General features: G+C 37.8%; 1 protein-coding gene across 5 annotated transcripts in view; it reads left to right on the forward strand.

Annotated features, from left to right (window-relative positions):
- Nucleotides 1–19,491, forward strand: part of VPS13B (vacuolar protein sorting 13 homolog B) — a 415,034-nt gene that overhangs the window by 67,767 nt on the left and 327,776 nt on the right. For all 5 annotated transcript variants that reach the window (XM_052704440.1, XM_052704437.1, XM_052704439.1 and 2 more), the window contains exons 15-16: nt 1,463–1,657; nt 3,047–3,171. In XM_052704440.1, coding sequence (XP_052560400.1) covers nt 1,463–1,657; nt 3,047–3,171 — 320 coding nt within the window. The remainder of the gene's footprint in view (nt 1–1,462; nt 1,658–3,046; nt 3,172–19,491) is intronic.

A 19,491-nucleotide genomic window follows, 5' to 3' on the forward strand; every position in this document is an offset into this window, starting at 1 on the left:
AGAAGGAGACTCCACCACCTCCCTGGGCAGCCTGTTCCAGTGCTCCGTCACCTCACTGTAAAGAAGTTCTTGCGCACGTTTGTGCGGAACTTCCTGTGCTGCAGTTTCCAGCCGTTTCCCCTTGTCCTGTCTCCACTCACCACTTTGTCTTTCTCCAGGCTGAACACGCCACTTATGATGGTCTCTCCCAAAAGAGGGCTTGTGCTCTATCTTTCCTTTTCTCTTTGGTAGCCCTTTGAGAACTCATTCTGTTCTTTCCATGTCTGTTTTGTACTAGATGTATTTCTCTGTTTTAATCGATACTATGACAAAATACAGGTGGATATAAGAAATAGCACTTATTTTTGGGAATTGCATTTTCTTTTTTTGCTGAGACATCTGGCATGATTGCAAATATGTAATATATGATTGTGTAAGGGTTAGATAAATATGAATTTAGTGTGATGATAGTGATGATAGTGCTTTGGAGTGATTAAAAAGTAAATATTTTATAGAGTAAAATCTTGACTTCGTATATTCTTGTGTTGGGCCGGCTGCCCACATAAGTGATCTCTTACTCTTCCTCCTCTATAGGAAGGGACAGATAAGGATGAGAAGGTAGCTTACCCATTGCCATTACAAGGACAATATGACTCAACTTTGGGAAAATCAGTTTATTGCCATTTAAAATGGATCTGGATAGCGAGAAACCAGCTCCCATTCCCCCTTCCTCCCAGCCTCAATTTGACTGCTTCATTCTTGATTTATCTGCCTCTTATCTCTTCCTTGACGAAAGGGGGTTGTGCTTCATTTGTAGCAGTTTGTTTCTGCTGCTCCTGCTTCCTCACACTTTCACCCTGCTCCATTGTGAGCCCAATCCACGGGCTGCACTCCTTGAAAATTTGCTTTGATGTTGGCTTCTCTGTGGGCTGCAGTGGTGATACCTTCTCTCGCATGTCTCTTCCAAGTACTGTAGGGGAACTTCTATTCTGACATCTTGAGCACCTTCTCCCTCTTCTCTGACCTTGCTGCTTATGCTGTTGTTTCTCACTAATTTTCTCCTACATCTCAGCTTGTGTGGTCTTTTTGCCCTTTTGTAGGTACGTTTCCACAGAAGCATCACCAGTTTGTCTGCTGGATTCAGCTGCACCCTGTGATGGGGCTGTGGTGTTGACTAGAACTGGCCTGTCCTCACAGAGGCCCCCTTTGCAGCTGCTTACTTGCCAACACCTGGGTACTCATATGCAGTAGAATTCTGGATGAAAACATTATATGTGAATTCTGAACTCCTACCACAGAAGAAGTTACTTTGAAGTTACTTAAGAATGTGTATTATTTTGATCATAAGGCTGTGGAATACATTTTATTTCATGTGGATTTGTTTTTTTGTGTGTGTCTAGTTTGAGAGAAAGAGATGTTAAGAATGTACAAGAAATACAACTCAAGTGTAATAGTTGCATGTTTTTTTTTTTGCCTTCTATAGAACTTCAGTGGATTGCTGAGTGCTACAAGCTTCCAGCCCTTACGGCCTTTACCTTCTGTCAGGATTCTGGTGGATAAAATTAACCTGGAACACTCTGTACCAATGTATGCTGAGCAACTGGTAAATACAGTCAGCACCCTCAGCCAGCCATCCGATAACCTTCTTCATTACTGTTATTCACACTGCTATCTGAAGGTAAAAGAAGTCTGGAGCTCTGTTTCTTATTGTGGGATGCTGAGAAAAAGTTAAAACAAGTGTAGGTAATCCTTAATGGTAACATTAAGTTTCCAGGCAGAGCATTTTCAGGATGTGCCAAGTAAATGCATCTTGCAGAATACTATTATTTGGGATCGCTAATTCTGAGTGGAGCCAGATGTTCTGTAACACTAACACAGACCTTCATCTGAAGCAACATTGCTTCTAATTCCATTGGAATTATAATATTGCAAACTAATTCCAAAGTACTTGTGGCAGTATTGAGTTAAAATAATTGGAGGAAACATTTCTCCAATTTAAAGATAACAGTTGCAAAATATGTAAGTTACAATTAATTATGTGTAGCAACTTGTGTGATGTTATTAGGAAGAAACATTGCTTTTTCGTTGTATTGTTACAGTGAAACCTTTACAATGAGGTATGCGAAGACTCTTGCCATACAACTTCAGATGTTTCCATTGTAAGAGGAAAGCAGTTTGAGTGTTCTCAGTTAAAGATCCATTATGAAAGTTATTGCTAGACTGAGAGAAGTCTAAGAAGCTGTGAAATTATTCAGTTGCCATCTGCTGAGATTTCAATAGAATTGAAAACTGAAATATCAGAACAAGTTTTAAGATAAGTCTCACATCCTCTTCAGATGAGCTTTCCCCTCAGGCAGTCTGAAAGATTTCTGAATACTGCTAAAATGTTAATATTTACTACTATTGCTAACATTTTTCAGTTATCCATTCACTTGTGTGCTGATACCTTAAATAAAAATTTAAACAATGAAATTCTTACTGCCTGCACGAAGAACACTGTCCCAGATTACATGGCAAGGTTTCTCTGACTGACGTGTTTACTCCTGTCATATGTAAAGTGATAGGGACAGCAATATGCAAGTCACCTATTTGGTTTTTGTTGCAGGACTTTTTTTGTTCAAGAGTTTTAGCAGCTGTTTGATCAGCTTTTTCCAGAGGTGGAGTATAATTTTGAGTTACACTGTCTCTTTTTCACACTGAACGGCGGAAAATCATAGAGAATAATGGAGATAAAACTTCAAAGTTGTCTTTATCAAGAAAAAAACTTACAAGTGTATTATCTCATTTCCTTAAATACCACTCTTCTAGCTAATGCTGTTACAGTAAGGAAAAATGTTGTTTGAATGGAAGACAACATGCAATTTGCAGATTTAAAAGATACAGAATAATGTATTTTAACTGTTTTTGAATAATTCTTGGTCTTTGGCAAAAAGGAAATATGTAAAAATATCTTTTTTAAAAAATGCAATTATAATATAAAATATACAATGTATTATGTACATGGAAGTAATCTGAAAATGATCTAATCATAATGGTATACACTTTGACCAGCTGCATTTGTTTTCAGGTATTTGGTTTTCAAGCAGCATTGACCTCTTTGGACAGTAGAGGATTGTACAGCTTCCCTGTTCCTGTTATTCCCTCTTTCAGTACTGCTCTTTATGGCAAACTGATCAAGTTTCCCAAGTATTGGTGAGCATTTAAGTAATGTACTCATGTTTATAATAAATAGTTTAAAAATGCCAAGCTTCATATATGTATATAGTTCTGCAAAGACTTTGTCTCTTTGCCTCTTATCATATTCTACTGTGAAGGCTGTTACTGTTAATAGGTCTCTTTGTAAGGATAGTTGTTAATCGGAATTTCAGATCCTTGTTTAGATGGATGAAAGAAGATGCTGTGCAAGCTCTGTAGTAAATGAACTTATGATCATAAATGTCAATGTATAATTTTTAATAATTGTGTTTTCTTGAAAATAGTTTAATGAATACATTTTGGCTATGACAAAGTTTTCTTAATAACAGCCTCTAATACTTTTTTTTATGACTAAATCCTTCTAAGAAATCCTGCATATAATAACAGGTAGACAGGATAATGTATCAATACGTTTATTCATACATTGTGTTCTGTAGTTAATTTGTTGTGATTTGTTTGTGAAAGTTTATTGGATTATTTGAAAGGGGGGAAAAATAGAGTACTGGATTCATTCTTAGTTCTGCATACAGAATACACTTAGGTTTTCTCTTGCAAGCTGTGGTACCATCTTAAATAAAAGACATTTTTAGCATAATCTGAACACCACCAGGTGGTAGCAGCTTAATTGACTTTCTCATATTTTCCATCAGTAGCCCAAAACAATACTAAGTGTTTCAGATGAACTGCTGTTTTGTTGTGACACACTGCTTAAAAAAACCTACCAGGATAACCAGTAATCAGCACATACTAATTAGAGTATGTTAGGACTCTGGCAGAATTGACAGTCTTTCCTTACATGACCTGATATTTAATATTAAGCTCAGGTTTGTGATACTTAGGTAACGGTGGAAATACATTACTGTTAAAAAGCAAATTTGGATTTATTTAGTATATTGTAAGATCTCACGAGTAGTTGTGCAACATGATTATTTTAGAGCTTAAAAATAGTTGAAAAATCTTACAAGTTGGTGGTATTTGAATCTTAGTGCTTTCTCATGAGTGCATTTGTACTCTTGCATTTGCCTGCTGTCGCTGTTCTTGGTCATTTGTGGTTGGTTTCTTGCACTCTCACACATGTGCTGCTGCGTGCTGGTTATCACATTCCCTTTCATGTGCTTTGTCTGTCTTTCTCTGCCTCCCCCTCACCCTTGTATTATGATGTGTGCCCAGCTGGAAAATAGAGTATGGTAGACTAATAACTGGTAGGCTAATAATACGGAAAAATAAAAACAAGCAGTAGTTTTGAGGGTGGGGGGAATGGTGCTGCCTTAAAAATAGCAACTCAAATTTTATTGAGATTTTTGTGAGACCAGAAGGGATGTATTTTAAAAGAATTTTAATAGTAACTTTCTCATTTTGTGGGACATGATATCTTTCTAAAGGTTATTTATTCATTAGCAGCATGGAAAAAAAATATATAACAGTAACTTATTCCAACAATTTATTTAAACTAAGCAACACCAATTTGCGGGTAATAAAGTAGAAAAACAAATGAGTACAGCAGCAGCCAGGTTAAATGAAGTGTAGTTTGAAGTGAATAAAACTCCAGATGAAATACATCAAATAGCACTTGAACTAAATCGAAATCAGCACAAGGACTGAGAGCTTCATTGAAGTCATGCAGTGAGTGAGAATTAGTCTGGTAGGATAACCTGGTAATGTCATTAAACTTAAATTCATTTTCCTTTCCCCTCCCCCCCCCCCCAATTATGCCACCTGTTTTATTTGGATTTTTAGATTTCACATTCCAGAGTTTCTTAAAGTACACACATCTGATGCTACATGTGTTCTTCTATTTCTTGGTAGAAAATATATACCACAGACCATACTTTTAAAAACAAAGACATTTTATGAACTGTTATGGAATCCCTCAGGTAGTATGTTTTGAGTTAGCAGTGAAAATCTCAACTTTATTTCTGACATAAATCAGTAGAATAGCTTTATTTTCTAGTTTCAATATAATAATTTCAAAGTATACTATATATTAAATATTGTTGTAATATTTATTTTGAAACCTTCAACTGATAAACATCACTAGCATATTTTAACAAAATTTCCAATAAATTCCTTTAAATTAGCATTAAGGTAGCAAAAGTGCTGTTTCATTTTACTTACTAGATTGATGTCTTCTTTAATTTCAGTTAATACACATTCTTCTGGTAAATGAAGTTGATTTAAACTTACTAGTTAACTAAGTCTTTGACATCTTTTAAATTGTTGTATACTTATGTTTCTGTTTAAATAAAAGCATCTGGTATTTTATTTCTGTCAAGTATAACAAGATGCAAAATACTATGTTAATGTCAATATTTTACAGCTCCTTTATGTAGTGTTGCATGCCAGACTGTAAAGCAGCTTTCAAAGCTTTCAGGAGGATGTCTAAAAACAACTGAGAATTAGCAGAATAAGGTTTAAAGCCCAGAATGGATGACAAGAATGTTTATGGCCAAACAGAAATCTTGAGAGGAGTTAGATATTTTTTTTCTTTTGGCTACAATTGCTGTGGTAACAGATGAGATAACTCAGGGTAGGCAGTTCTGTTTTAAGAACCTTCCATTATTTATAAAATATCACTTCATTGTACTTGTGCAGAATATTGAAGAGTTAAAGAGTGTAGATTAAGTCTATCTTTATTTTTTCCAATATCTGGAATTCTGGAACTGTCATCTATGCTTCATGAGCCTGAAATTAGAGGGTTCGTTTTATTGATTTTTTTTTTTTTCTTTTCTTGCCTATCTTTACTCCCTTCCTTTGACATGTACTCTAGACTGTTGTCTTCCATTGTCAATTTTTTGGAAAGCTTGCTGTCTCCACCTGTGACAATCACAGCTTTTGATTTTTCTGAAACCTAGTGGAATAAGGACATAATTGAGCATGTTGTTATCTATCTCTGCATCCTTTCTATTCAGTTAATTAGTGCAATAGTTCATTTTCAAGATTTGAAAGTGAGTTTCTTCCTTCTTATTTTGAGACCAGAGCGATAGCTGCTGGCTTGCTGTCTACAGGGAACACCATGGACTTGTGTGATGTCTGGTAATGTTAAATTTGAGTGTGAATGAACTATTCATGAACAAGTTGAGTTACTGCTGTGTAAATTAGTGTCTGGGATTTTGTGGTCTGTGCTTTAATGATCACAGAATACAGAGCAGTTATTGAATGTTCTTGATACCAGAACATCCTGAAAGGAATCATTGAGATGATGCTGAATGAGATCACATGGAATGCGTGGGATAACAGAATAAGCGGATCAGGCCTAGCCAGCATGGGTTCACAAAAGTCGGGTTGGACTGAGTGACCCACCTGGTGGATGAGGGCTGTTGACATAGGCTACCTAGGTGTCAGCAAAGGCTTTGACACTGTCCCCCACAGCGTTCTTCTGGAGAAGCTGGCTGTCTGTGGCTTAGACTGGTACACTCTTCGCTGAGTAAAGAACTGACTGGATGGCTGGGCCCAGAAAGCGGTGGTAAATGGAGTTAAATCCAGCTGGTAAATAGTGGTATTCCCCAGCGGTCTGTATTGGGGCCTGTCTGGTTTAGTATCCTTATTGATGACCTGGATGAGGGCATTGAATGTACCCTCAGTAAGCCTGCAAATGACACTGAGCTGGGAGAAAGTGTTACTCTGCCTGGGGGTAGGAAAATTCTACAGGGAGATCTGCTCAGGCTGGGTTGCAGGGCTGAGGCCAGTGGGATGAAGTTCAACAGGACTGACTGCCAGGTCCTGCACTTTAGCCACAACAACCCCAGGCAATGCTACAGGTTTGGGGCAAAGTGGCTGAAAGACTGTTCGGAAGAAATGGATCTGGGGTGTTGGTTGATGCTGAGTCAAACATGAGCTAGCAGTGTGTCCAGGTGGCCAAGAAGGCCAATGGTATCCTGGCTTTGTATCAGAAATAGTGTTGCCAGCAGGAGCAAGGAAGTAATAATCATCCCTCTGTACTCAGCACTGGTGAGGCTGCATCTTGAGTACTGTGTTTGGTTTTGGGACCCTCATTAAAAGAGAGATGTTGAGGCCCTGGAACATGCCCACAGAAGGGCAACAAAACTAGTGAGAGGTCTGGAGCACAAGTCCTATGAGGAGTGGCTGAGGAACGTGGGATTGTTTAGTCTGGAGAAGAGAAGCCTGAGGGGGGACCTCACTGATCTTTACAATTGCCTGAAAAGAGCTTGTGGCGAGGTGGGAGTTGGCCTTTTCTGTGTAACTGTTGATAGCACTAGAGGGAACAGTCTCAAGTTGCACCAGGAGAGATTCAGGTTGGATATTAAGAACAATTTCTTCTCTGAAAGAATGGTCAGGTGCTGGAATGGGCTGTCTGGAAAGGTGGAGTCATTCTATCTGGAAGTGTTCAAGTAATGTTTAGATATTGCATTAAAGGACGTGTTACAGTGGGGAAATAACTGTAAAGGTAAATATTTACTATGTCTCTACAATCTGTTACATGTATATTACATTGGCATGCTAGGTCACAACCTCCTTTTGGCTAACTATTATACAATGATATCGAGAAGCACGCATTGCCAGCAGCCTGTGGCATATTCAGGTTTCTTACCTGACTTTCTAGCTTTTGTTTCAATTTTATGGCCACGTAAACGCCAGATGGATTTGTACACATAATTACATCTTAACTTTTATAACTTTATAAGTTTTTTTTTTAACATTTATAACTTTAAAATTAACATTAGAAAATAGGTGAAGGTTCTGAAGATCTTGCACTACTGCTTTTAAGATTCCTCTAAAACCTTAGTCAGTGTAAAAATATTTGTATCCTTTTGCAGCGTTAGTTCTGTTTTCCTCTATCATCCCTTATAAGTTAAACATTCCTAACTTAATCAACATCATGTAGTGATGTGCCACACTTTGGCATAATTCATCATTTTACTTTTGCTCCTATCCAGTCAGGAGAAGTTTTGATGTGTACCCGCTCATCTGGGTCGTCTTGATAATCCTGTGTGCTTTTGATGATACCACAGAACAAGACCCAATTCATGTTGATTCACAAACAATACAGTGTTTGAGGATCCAGTTTTTTGAACAATTAGAGGTTGTTGGTTAGCAAGGAAATTGTGTCCCTTACTAGCAAGGTGTTACTGTCACAGCAGTGGGACATTTTAGGATATGCTGCGTGCTGAAGAGGGGGGATTAAAAGTAGGTAATGGGGGAGCGGGGTGAACTCTATTACCATTGTAACTGAAACATATTTTCAGGATAGTTGGGTAGTTCAGTGAAGTAGTGCTGCTTACAACTAAAAATGGTGGTAGATTTGTGAGCTTGTGAAATGCAGCTGTCATGCAGTTAAGTGCAATGGTACGCTAATATGAGACAAGTGGACTCTGGCAAGAAACACAGACATAGCCAAAGAGTGTGGGTGTTAGATTATAAATCAAGGAAGTTCTCCAATAAATTGACACTTGAGTCTTGAATTTGGCAACCTGGTTTATTGACTAGTCACAGTAAATCAAAACTAATGTCAGTTCTGGTTGAATGTGGATTGTGTTTCACATGGGCAGTTGAGGGGTAAGCTTGGTTCCTGAGTCAGAAGCAGAAACAGGTTGAAAACACATGAAACTCGTTTTGTAGCATTCACTTGTGACTATTAGTTATGTCAGTAATTGGATATAACTGCCAGATGAAAATTCAAGTATTCTTCGAAACAGAGCGTATCTGAGATTGCATGCTTGAACAGATGCCATCAGCGTATGGGACAGCAGTGTTTCAGCCACATCAGTGTAATGGGAGTTAGAGTTAGCATGTGTGAAAACCTGCTTGAACTGTTGAGATATGTCAGTGATATGGACTGTGCAGGAACTGACAAAAACAGACTCGGTACCTGAAGAGGTATAATTGCCTCAGATGTAAACAATCAGTCTAGGGAGTATACTGGGTTACTTCAGTATTGTTACTTCTATACCATTGCCTAGAAAATGCATCAAATCCAAATGCCAAATCAAACTTTACTTTGGTTGTGATTTTCACTATCGCTGTACATCATTGTTGGAGGAGCAGGTATGTCAGTATATCACAGTAAATCATGAACACCACTGTAGGGTGAGAATGATCTTTCATTGAAAGCACAGTTTAACGTATCTTTATAATAAAAATTAAGTAGACAATGCTTGCATATAAGAATGAAGGTGCATAGGGAACTTCTGCAAAATATTTTTAATTTGTGTTGATGTTAATGTATATCAAGGCTCAGCAAGAATGTTTCGTGGCTCTTTCAGCTGTGGTCTTCTGGAAGGAAAAGTTGTCAGTTACCAGGAAGGACCTTCTGCCCATGAGGGATTTTGCGTTCTGTGTACATGACTTGTAGCTTGATTACTGTGATTACAAATTAACTTCAGTTGGAAACTTCTAGTATGGTTTTTTAATTAAGTCCAGATCTAATGTTACTGCTTCTCAGCAGATGTGGCAGGCAGCATTCAGCGAATCTGTTAAAAGTTCACTTTTTAATCAATGTAAATTGGAAGCAGTTGTATTTTTCAGTATTCTCCATGAGGAGGAAAACCAGCAAAGTTGACTGCAAGGGGTGGTCATCTGTACTGTTTCTAGTGTAATTACTTAGGTTAATTAATTGTCAAGGCTCTTCAGTGAAAATAAATTAAACCTATTAACTAGTATCTGCTCAGGGAAAGTGGTTGCACATGGTGAATACATTATTCTGGTTTGAGCTGCCATCAATATTTGCAGACGTTTGCTAAGGACAATTAAATGGAACATCATTTAAATTGTGTAGGATTTTCATGTTCAAAGCTATTTCTTGCTTTAGTTGAGACTAGCAAGAGATAAGTAAAACTTTGTTGTAATGCTAAAGTGCTGTCATTTTGAATTAATACTAAAGAAAATTGGAATCCCAAAGACATGCATCTTTTTTGCTAGATGCATTTTCTGTTTCTCTTAATATTACCACCAACTGTAGAAAACTGGTTAGGATTTAATGATTCTTACTTTGAGTCTTTACCTGTGCAAACTCTGGCCTCTGGAGATTCACTGGTGGCAATTCTTCACACGGTGTTTATTTTTTCTTTATCCAGAATTTCACCTGCAATTGGTGCCTTATGTTTTTGTTGTCCTTTAATTCTATCATTGAATCTGGAAGAGAAATGTTACCTGAGATTGCATCTACACTACTAAATAAAACATGCCAGTAACCAGCATCCTGCAAGTGAGCTTTTGGCGTGCTTGGTCTCTTCAGCATTGCTTAAACACTGTTTGAGAAAGTATAGTTGGTATTTACAGTTACAGCCTGTTACTGACGCTTGCACTTGGCCTTGTTTACTTGTCTAGAAAAAGATGTAGCCTGCTCAAAACTTGCATCCTGAAATTAAGAGAGCACAGCTGTTGTCATGGTTGTTATATCAGTTTTGGAAGAAGTGTACCTTAGTGTTACAGTTGCTCTTTTCCCTTCCATTTTTTTTTCTTTACAACTTTCTTTTTAAATGAAAATGTCATGGGAATTGATAGGAATAAAAGCATTGTTGTAAAATTTTTTAGCTGTTCAACTCTGTAATTGCAAGAAAATAGGTTGACTTTACAAGCATTAAGGCTTATAGTTCCCTACAGAATTATGTTGTTGAAATAGTATGGAATTGTATACCACAGCATATCCTTTGCCTCTGTAGATCTAGCCTCAGATTGATAGCCTTCATTTCCACCTGGAGTAAAGTACCAGAAACTCTCAAACTCTCTAGTCTTTGTACACTTATTTTTGTAAGCATGTTAATGTGACAAGCTCAAATGAATTTGATAACCATCACAAGTGGTGACCAAGTAACTGTGGACTCGAAAATATTATTAAAAAAAAAAAAAAAAAAACAACCTGTATTTATCTTCAGTCAAAGCAATAAGGCTTATTTATGTGCATATTCAGTAAAACCTTTGAAAGTATGCTGAAGTAATCTCTGTACATACTGAGAAACAGGTACTGTGTTGAACACATGCTAATGTTTGTATCTCAACTTCATCTGTATGTTTGGTACGCATTGTCTGATTTTCATTAGTTTTTGATATAACAAGCATCGTGAGCTTCTGATTTTTGAGGCTTTTTTTTGCTTTTTTTTTTTTTTTTTTTTTTTTTTTTTTAATTTTGGAGGGCATCTGGGGCAAAAAAGGAAGAACCAAAGAAGAACTGAAGTCAAGCTTCCCCTGCAAGGACAGGTTGAGGCAGCTGGGACTGCATTGAGAAGAGAAGGCCCTGGGGAGACCTGCTAGCAGCTTTTCACAATATCTAAAAGGGTGGCTGTAAGAAGAAAGGGGACAGACTCTTTAGTAGAGTCTGTTGCGATGGGATGAGGGGAAACAGTTTCAGATTAAATGAGGGCAGATTCAGACTGGATATAAAGAAAAAAGATTTTTACAGGAATAGTGAAGTACTGAAACTTTTGTAGTGTGATATGTGGGAGGGGAAGATAAATCCATGGGCATTGTGTCTTCCCTTGTATAACTCTGTGGTCTTCTGGGATTTTCTTAGTGTTTATAAAAGGATTACAAGAATGCTGAGTTACACAGAATTTTTCATGAGACGGAGAAGTCTTTAGATCTGCTCCTGCTCAAAGTTTTTCCTCTTCCTGGCTCTGCAAAAGGAGTCCATTTTCTTTTCAATCCTTCTTTCTCCTTATGTTCCTCCTTCTCTGTTATCTCTTACAAGCCACTGTTCCTAGCTTACAAAACTGGTTAACCAAAGGAGATGTATTCAGATGGAAAGAAAAAGCCTCTGTTCTCCGTGACTGCATTTTTGTGACATCTTCACATCTGCATGCTTTGGAGAGGAGTCAAATTTATGGGGCAGCAACTCTTCTTCCTCATAAAATAGAGCTTTGGACTCAAATTTTTTTTTGGATGCTTTCATTCTGCGGGGTAGGGTCATCTCTGAATAGCTGTGCTCTGGCAAATAGGGTGGTCCTCACCATACATAGGGCCCATGAACTGGGGAGTATTTGGAACTGTTTCTATTAAATAACATATCTGTAATATTCAAATGTACTGTAATTTCTCAAGAGTAAGACAACAGTTGTATGCTGATTTGAGTTGAAATTTGAAAATTGTTACCTGGCTGGAATGGACTAAGATGAAATACCTGTACATTATGAAATTAATTTATTAGGGATAACTGATTTGTATTTGAGCTCCCTCCTCTTGCAGCTTCCCTGCAAACAGGGAGGATAACATGACAGTAACTTGAGGAAAAAAAAAAAGAATGCAGTTTTAAATGATCATAAATGATCATATTGAATAGAAATCTCTATTAAAAAATATATATATATATTCTTATTTGTGCTCCTGGTAATTCAGTACTACAAAAATACCTGTAAGTGCCTATGCTATTAGGTGAGTGGTTGAGTGAATTTCCCTCGGATTGGAGCAGTTGGTTTCTTTGAGAGTAACTGCTTTTACTTCTGGCAGCATGAAAGGAAGATGGAAGTCTTTGCTGTTCTCAGGGCTGCCCATTGTGGTTCTTGCTTTCCTGATAACAGCAGTTTAGGCATGTCTCCTTGTCATATGGCAGCAGTTTTCATGTCCAGCTCTTGGTTTATGCCATCGTGTCCTGCAAGCGACTGTTGTGGCAGCTTTCCTCACTGAGCACCCAACGTGTTTCTGAGCCCTCCTGGCTCCCTGTTTTACCTGCTAATGACAACCAAATGGTTCTATGTGGCAGATTTAGAGGATTGATTTAATGGCTGTTGCTGCTGTTTCTGGGAGCGTGTGGAGGGGGAAATAGGAGGAAGAGGGGAGAGGAAGGGGGAGAGGTGGCGTGTCTGGACAGTGCACCACTTTATGGGAAAGCAGTTTCCAAGACTCTGTTCCACCCCTGCGGGTTCTGAGATTTGGTTACATTGTAGTATCTAAAGCAATGATGCTTGCTTTAAAGAAGCTGCAAAAAAAGTAACACTTTGTTTTTTCTCTTAGCAGTTAGGTAACTTCGCTGCTCAGAGGTTTATTGATAATAGTTTTAAATTTTATGTGATTTCGTTTGGTGGATCTGGTGGTCTTGATTATTTGCATCTCCAGCTAAAGCATCTCTAAGTTCTAGCAGATTTCCATATCCCTATTTTCAATATTTTACTGGCAAGTAGTTTTCCTGAGAAGAGGCCAGGTGTAGCTCAAGTAGTTGATGTGAAAGTGCCCTGCTTCTAGTACAATCTGCTCTGTACCACCTTCATAAAGCCACTTGTTCCATATGGGAAGTGGTCTTCTTTCTACTTTTTTTTTTCCATGTGGGTTTTTCAGAGTACAAATTTTTCATATTTGGATCTCTTTAGACATAATGTAGCTAAACCATGCCGTATTCATTCCATCCCCTCTCCTTCTTTTTAAAATCCCTTTGATTTCCATAAATGACTACAAAATTCCTTGATTAAAGTGAAAAGTGGCAGACTTCTTGGAGAAGTAAAGGAAAAATAGATACATAAAATGTTAAAAAAAAAAAAATATATAATAATAATAAATAAATAAATTCATAGTAGTCATTGATCGCATTCTGTGAGGAGAGTTTCTTATCCCTTGTTTTCTGTTTTTCCTTCAGACATCCTAGGGAATTCAAAAAATGCTCTTTGTCAAAGTTGAAGCTTTATGTTTAGTCCATAGATAAGACTGAACACCCAGCCCCTTCTTGGTGGTGTCAATGAAGTTAGATAAAATCTTGTGCATTGTGAGGCCTGTAGTTAGCCAATGACTGAACTTGCAGTGGAGGTAAACTGCTTTCTTGCCTTCTCTCTTAAACGTTTAATCCAGTAGGTTTGAGTATTCATCTGATGCTTAATGTGGTTGTATTTGAGCCTACCTAAATTAAAAGTACCCTGTCCTAGCTTTTTTAGGGGTCTTTGTTCTTTCTTGCAGCCTTCAGTGTTTTCTCCTGGTGTCTCACAGATCACAAAATAACCATCCCACTGAGGTCACTGCTACTCAATTCCTTATTGCTTCACAAGCAAGTAATATTATTTTTATCACTTTTAATGTCCACCTGTAACAGAAAAACGTAAAAATGGAGTAAAAATAACAAAAGTTTCCAGTTCCTAATATGCATGTCCAGATTCTTGCTTCTTTGCTTCAAAATGATTTTTTTTTGCAAGATTTCTTACTTCTTATATATTTATTTGATATCAGTAATCATTTTTTTGTTATTGTTCTTGTAATAATGCATTTGTTTTTGCTTTGCTGTACAGGGCTGAATTTTATTGTTCTGTTCATATTCTTGCTGTAATGAGAACTGAGAATGCAAATTCTCTAATCACTTTCTAAGATAAAAAGTTTGCACTTGGCCTGCTTTTTTTTTCATAATTGTTTCAAGGAAATCTCTGTCTTTCTGAAGTTCATATATGAATTAACACTGGCAAAGTTTTTTTTATCACTGTCAATTTCAATTCCAAAAGTGATGCTAAGTGCCCTCCTCCCCCCCTCCCCCCCCAAAAAAAAAAAAAATATAGACAACAGTCAACTTGGAAGTGTTTTGTTCCCTTCCACTGCTGTATTTGAAGTTTGCAGAAATATGCTTATTCATTTAAAAAAGTTAAATTTCCAATGTAGTTGTTTTCTTCCTTGTAATGAATTGTACTACTGGCTGTACTTTCTACAAATAAGATACAAAAAGAAGGCAAGATACAAAGAAGGCAACAGCAGCTGTCTCACGTGCTTACGAGGTGACCTAAGAGGTCTGACTTCCTTAGTGATGCCTGTAGAGCCTGAGAAGTTTAGAAGGAATGAATTCTGGAGATGTTTTTGAAATTGTCTTTAAAAGTAGGTTTAATTATTTGGTGATAAGATGTGGTTCTCTTGTACAATTAACTATATATGGTTGATATAAGATTAAAAGTATTGGTAGTGTATGTGGTTTTATCATATTGCTGTTTTTTGTGCTTTTTTTTTTTTTGTAACAGTGATAGTAGTTTTGCATTTAAAAAATAAATAGTTCAAAACAGTAGTGGTTAAATTCCTTTCCCTTTCTTCTACCTGAGTGCTGTCTTCAAAGTTTTGGTGGTGTTTGCTTTCTTCAGTAGGAATTGCTTCAGTGATGTTAAGTAAAAGGATCAAAATTGTCATTTTCTTGATATGAAGGATCAGAATAGGTAGAAACATGGACTTGATACATGTCTGTAGGTGAAGCTTTGTTTCTGTTTAATATAAAGCTAACATCATTTTCTGTTTGCCTAGGAGAAAAGGTGCACAAATGCTGACTGAAATTCTTAAGGTGCTTAAATTACATTCAAGCTCTTTTGAGGCCCAGTTGCTGGGTTCTAGTAGCAGGTTACTGGCTTTGTTATTTTGGAAAAAATGAACTAATAGTTTTTTACCGTACAGGATATGAGTAATAAGAAAAATTAAATTTTTGGAAACATTTTGCAGGTTCCAGCTCTGCAATTGGGGACTCTATATAAACCTTTGGAGCCAGCTGTTCACTGCTGTATTCTTTCAGTCATTTGGAGGTGTTGATTTTAAAGGAATGAGTTGCTGTTCCTGAAGTCTACAAACTGAAAATATTTCATAGCAGACCTGTGAACTTAACATGTGTTGGTAACATTGGTGTCTCTGCATGGCAGATAAGGACCAATTCATGGTTTCGTTCAAAAACAGTGAAGAAAACTATTTTCTTTAATGGTATTCCAGATTCATCCAGATATTTCAGCAAGTCTTTATTACAGTTTGTCAGCAAACTGAGTACAACCAAAGTGTATTTAAAAATCATTTAATTAGGACAGATTCATTTTCACTCCATGCCACTACATAGCAAGACTTGCTTGTTCATATTTCCTTAAATTTATTCTGGAATTTGTCCAAGTTTAGCTTTAATGAGTAGTCTATCCTGCTAGTTACATCAGGATTTATTTTCCCCTGGAGAAGGGTGTTAGAATTGCTAGTTTTTTAACCTGTTCAGTTAAATGAACATAAGTTCAGAACTGCATCTTAACTCTTGAGTGTAAAGATTTGAGAAATAGTTATTTCTATTGTTACAATTTTACGCTGCACTTTAAGTAGTGGCTTTAGAACCCAACTATGTGTCATAACTGTTTTAATATGGCAGCAAGTTTTGATAAGAAGTTGTGCTCAGTTGCTTAATACAAATTTAATGATAGAGTATTGAAATGCTGGTTTAGTTTACTGAAGAAAAAAAAATATAGTTGTATTTTCACTCATTGCTTGAATATATCTCTTGAGTCATAAACTATGGTTAAATTTAGTTCAGTACCTTATTAATGATGGATTTTCTGTATTAACAGGTGCAGTCTGGTAGCGGACTTGTATGTTAAGTTCTTTTAAATGCATTATTTGTGTTTCAAAACTATCATAATAAATCCTGAATTATACATGTACTTTCATCACTAGCCAGGTCTAGTTAAAATTTCCTTTAAGTAACATTTGCTGCACACATGGTACAATACATTTCCCCTCCCCACACCTTTAAGGCCTTTATTTTTTTCTATAAAAAAGGATTTATTTTCTTCAGCTTCCTATTTCTCCCAAGTTATCTGAAAAGGAACAGTGCACTTCATTCCTCTGGGATTGTTAAAGTACAAAAAGCTTAGAATTTTGCATATTGTTTAAAAGAAATTTCCTACACTGTAGTTATCCTTAGGGAATAGTTTATGTGAAACTTCTGTATTTCATATAGCTCAGTACAGTAGCTATGAAATTAATAGTCAGACTTTTAAAGTGAAATCTGTTCTGCTGTTGCATTGTATGCTGCTATTGTCATAGCTCTCTGAAGCCCGTGAGTTTAGTAATACTTGTCTGTGTTCTTCATGGTGCCCAGAGTTTTTCTTTCAGCGACTAAAAAGCTGTAGTGCATCTATATTGGGGGTTATGCATTTATCTGAGCAGCTGAAGTGAGTGGTGGTTGTTTTTTGTTTGTGTTTTTTTATTTTTTTCTGGCCAGTTGTGTTCCATGGAGGGCAGTCTCAGTGTTTCAGAGTACATTATGTTGTAAGTTTCCTTCAGTTGTCTGGATCAAAGTGATTCTTTTTAGGTTTTTTAAAATTATTTTTTAAACTGGGCAGCATCTTTACATACTTACTTGACTTGACTTTTCAGCTTTCGTCTCCTATTAAGTCTTGTTGAGTAGTTCTTGTTTTCTAACTAGTGCGCTGTGGATATTGTGTACTCCTTTGATGTACTGTGAGCAGTAATCACAGACAGTGTGTCATCTGCTTGGGTTCTCTAGGAGAATCCTTATGGCTGTCAAATTAAAAGGCAGATACAAAATATGGGAGTTCTGAATTTCAAAGACTGATAGTTCATTTCAAACAGTTTTAACAAACTTTGCCATTGAAGGAAAAAAAAAAAAAAGGCCAAAAAAAAGCCATATATTCTGATATTAATAACCATCTTGTTAGGTATGAGACCTGGACAAATTCTGGGTATTATGGTTGATCTGCTTATAAGCAGGTCTTATCTGCCAAAAAAAACCAAACCAAAACAAAACAAAAAAACCAAACACCCCAATTTTACACATTTCCCGTTTCTTACAGTGTTTTACATTGATGTCTGTGGGTTGCATCGTCTGTCTGATTAGCATGGGCTTAAAATGTGTAATTATGCATTTGATGCATTGAGAACTTCTTTTGAAGGGCTGAAAGAGTAGATGGCAAATGTGAATTCATAAGGAATATTAAGACTAATGTGAACAAAAACACCAAAACCAAACAGATCACAATCGCGTCATCACTGCTCTCCTGGCATGTTTTTCCTGCTTTCAATGTTTAGTGTCTAAATTACTTGATGGTGGAGATAAACACAGAACCCCAGGATGGCTGAGGCTGGCAGAGCTCTTTGTGCCATCAGGCCCACTCCTGCTCCAGCAGGGACACCCAGAGCAGGGGGCCCAGGCCCACGGCCAGGTGGCTTCTGAACATCTCCAAGGAAGAGACCCCACAGCCTCTGGGCAGCCTGTGCCAGCACAGCAGTGCTGCCTGGTGCTCAGAGGGAGCCCCTGTGCTACAGTTGGTACCCACTGCCCCTTTTCCTGGCACTAGGCACCACTGGAAGGAGCCCTCACATGCGCTCTTGGAATTTCCCTTCAGGTGTTTATGGTCACTGAGGTCTCCCTGAACTCCCTCTTCTCCAATGCTGAGTTAGCCCAGCTCTCTTGGCCTTTTCTCTTATGAGATGTTCCAGTACCTTAAGTTATATCTAATATACTTTGAAGAACTCTAAAAAGTACACCCAGAATATTTAAAAGGAGACTCCTATAATACAGATAAGCTCATCTGTATGTTGTATATTATATTTTGGGGACACTAGAGAAAATAATGCTCAAATTGAAAGAGTAGATCTCAGTGTTAGAGCAGGAGGTTATTAGAACAAAGACAATAGGGTTGTAAATGTGCTTCAGGAAAGGATCCCAGAGTGGAAGTGAAGAACCATGTATGTGAACCTAATGAGGTTCAACACAGCAAAGTGCAAGGTTTTGCACTTGGGCCAGAGGAATCCCAGGCATCCATACAGACTGGAAGGAGCAGTCCTTGAGAGCAACCCTGTGGAGAAGAACCTGGGGGTTTGGATAGATGAAAAACTTAACATGAGCCAGCAGCGTGCCCTTGCAGCTCAGAAGGCCAACGGTATCCTGGGCTCCATCAAAAGAGGGGTGACCAGCAGGGACAGGGAAGTGATTGTCCCCTTCTACTCTGCTCTTGTGAGGCCTCATCTGGAGTACTGTGTCCAGGTCTGGAGCCTCCAGTATGAGAAAGACTGGGAGATGTTGGAGAGGGTCCAAAGATGATCAGGGGACTAGAGCGTCTCCCCTTGAAGACAGACTGAGGGAGCTGCGTTTGTTCAGCCTGGAAGAAAGCAAGCTGCAGGGTGACCTCATTGCAACCTTTCAGTACCTGAAGGGAGCCTGTAAACAGGAGAGGAATCAATTATTTGAAAGGGTAGATAACAGCAGGACAAGGGGAAATGGTTTTAAGTTGAAGGAGAGAGGATTTAGGTCGGATGTCAGGGGGAAGTTCTTTACTATGAGTGGTGAGGTGCTGGAACAGGTTGCCCAAGGAGGTTGTGGATGCCCCATCCCTGGAGGTATTCAAGGCCAGATTGGATGGGGCCCTGGGCAGCCTGGTTCAGTATTAAACGTGGAAGTTGGCGGCCCTGCATGTGATGGGGGTTGGAAATGCATGATCTTGAGATCTCTTCCAACCCTGGCTGTTCTGTGATTCTATGAACCCTTGTAGTTTTCGAATGTAGGATAATTGCATAAATAATAAGGGTAATAATATAAGTATGAGGAAGAAAAGGTAAGTTACTTCTATGTAGTTATTAAGAGCCCTCCTGTTGGTACTGGGCTATGATGTCACAGAAGAATTTATTTCCAGAATGAACGTCCTTTAGCTTGAC

Source organism: Tympanuchus pallidicinctus, unplaced genomic scaffold (assembly GCF_026119805.1).
Source record: "Tympanuchus pallidicinctus isolate F22 unplaced genomic scaffold, pur_lepc_1.0 scaffold5, whole genome shotgun sequence".
Classification (NCBI taxonomy): domain Eukaryota; kingdom Metazoa; phylum Chordata; class Aves; order Galliformes; family Phasianidae; genus Tympanuchus; species Tympanuchus pallidicinctus.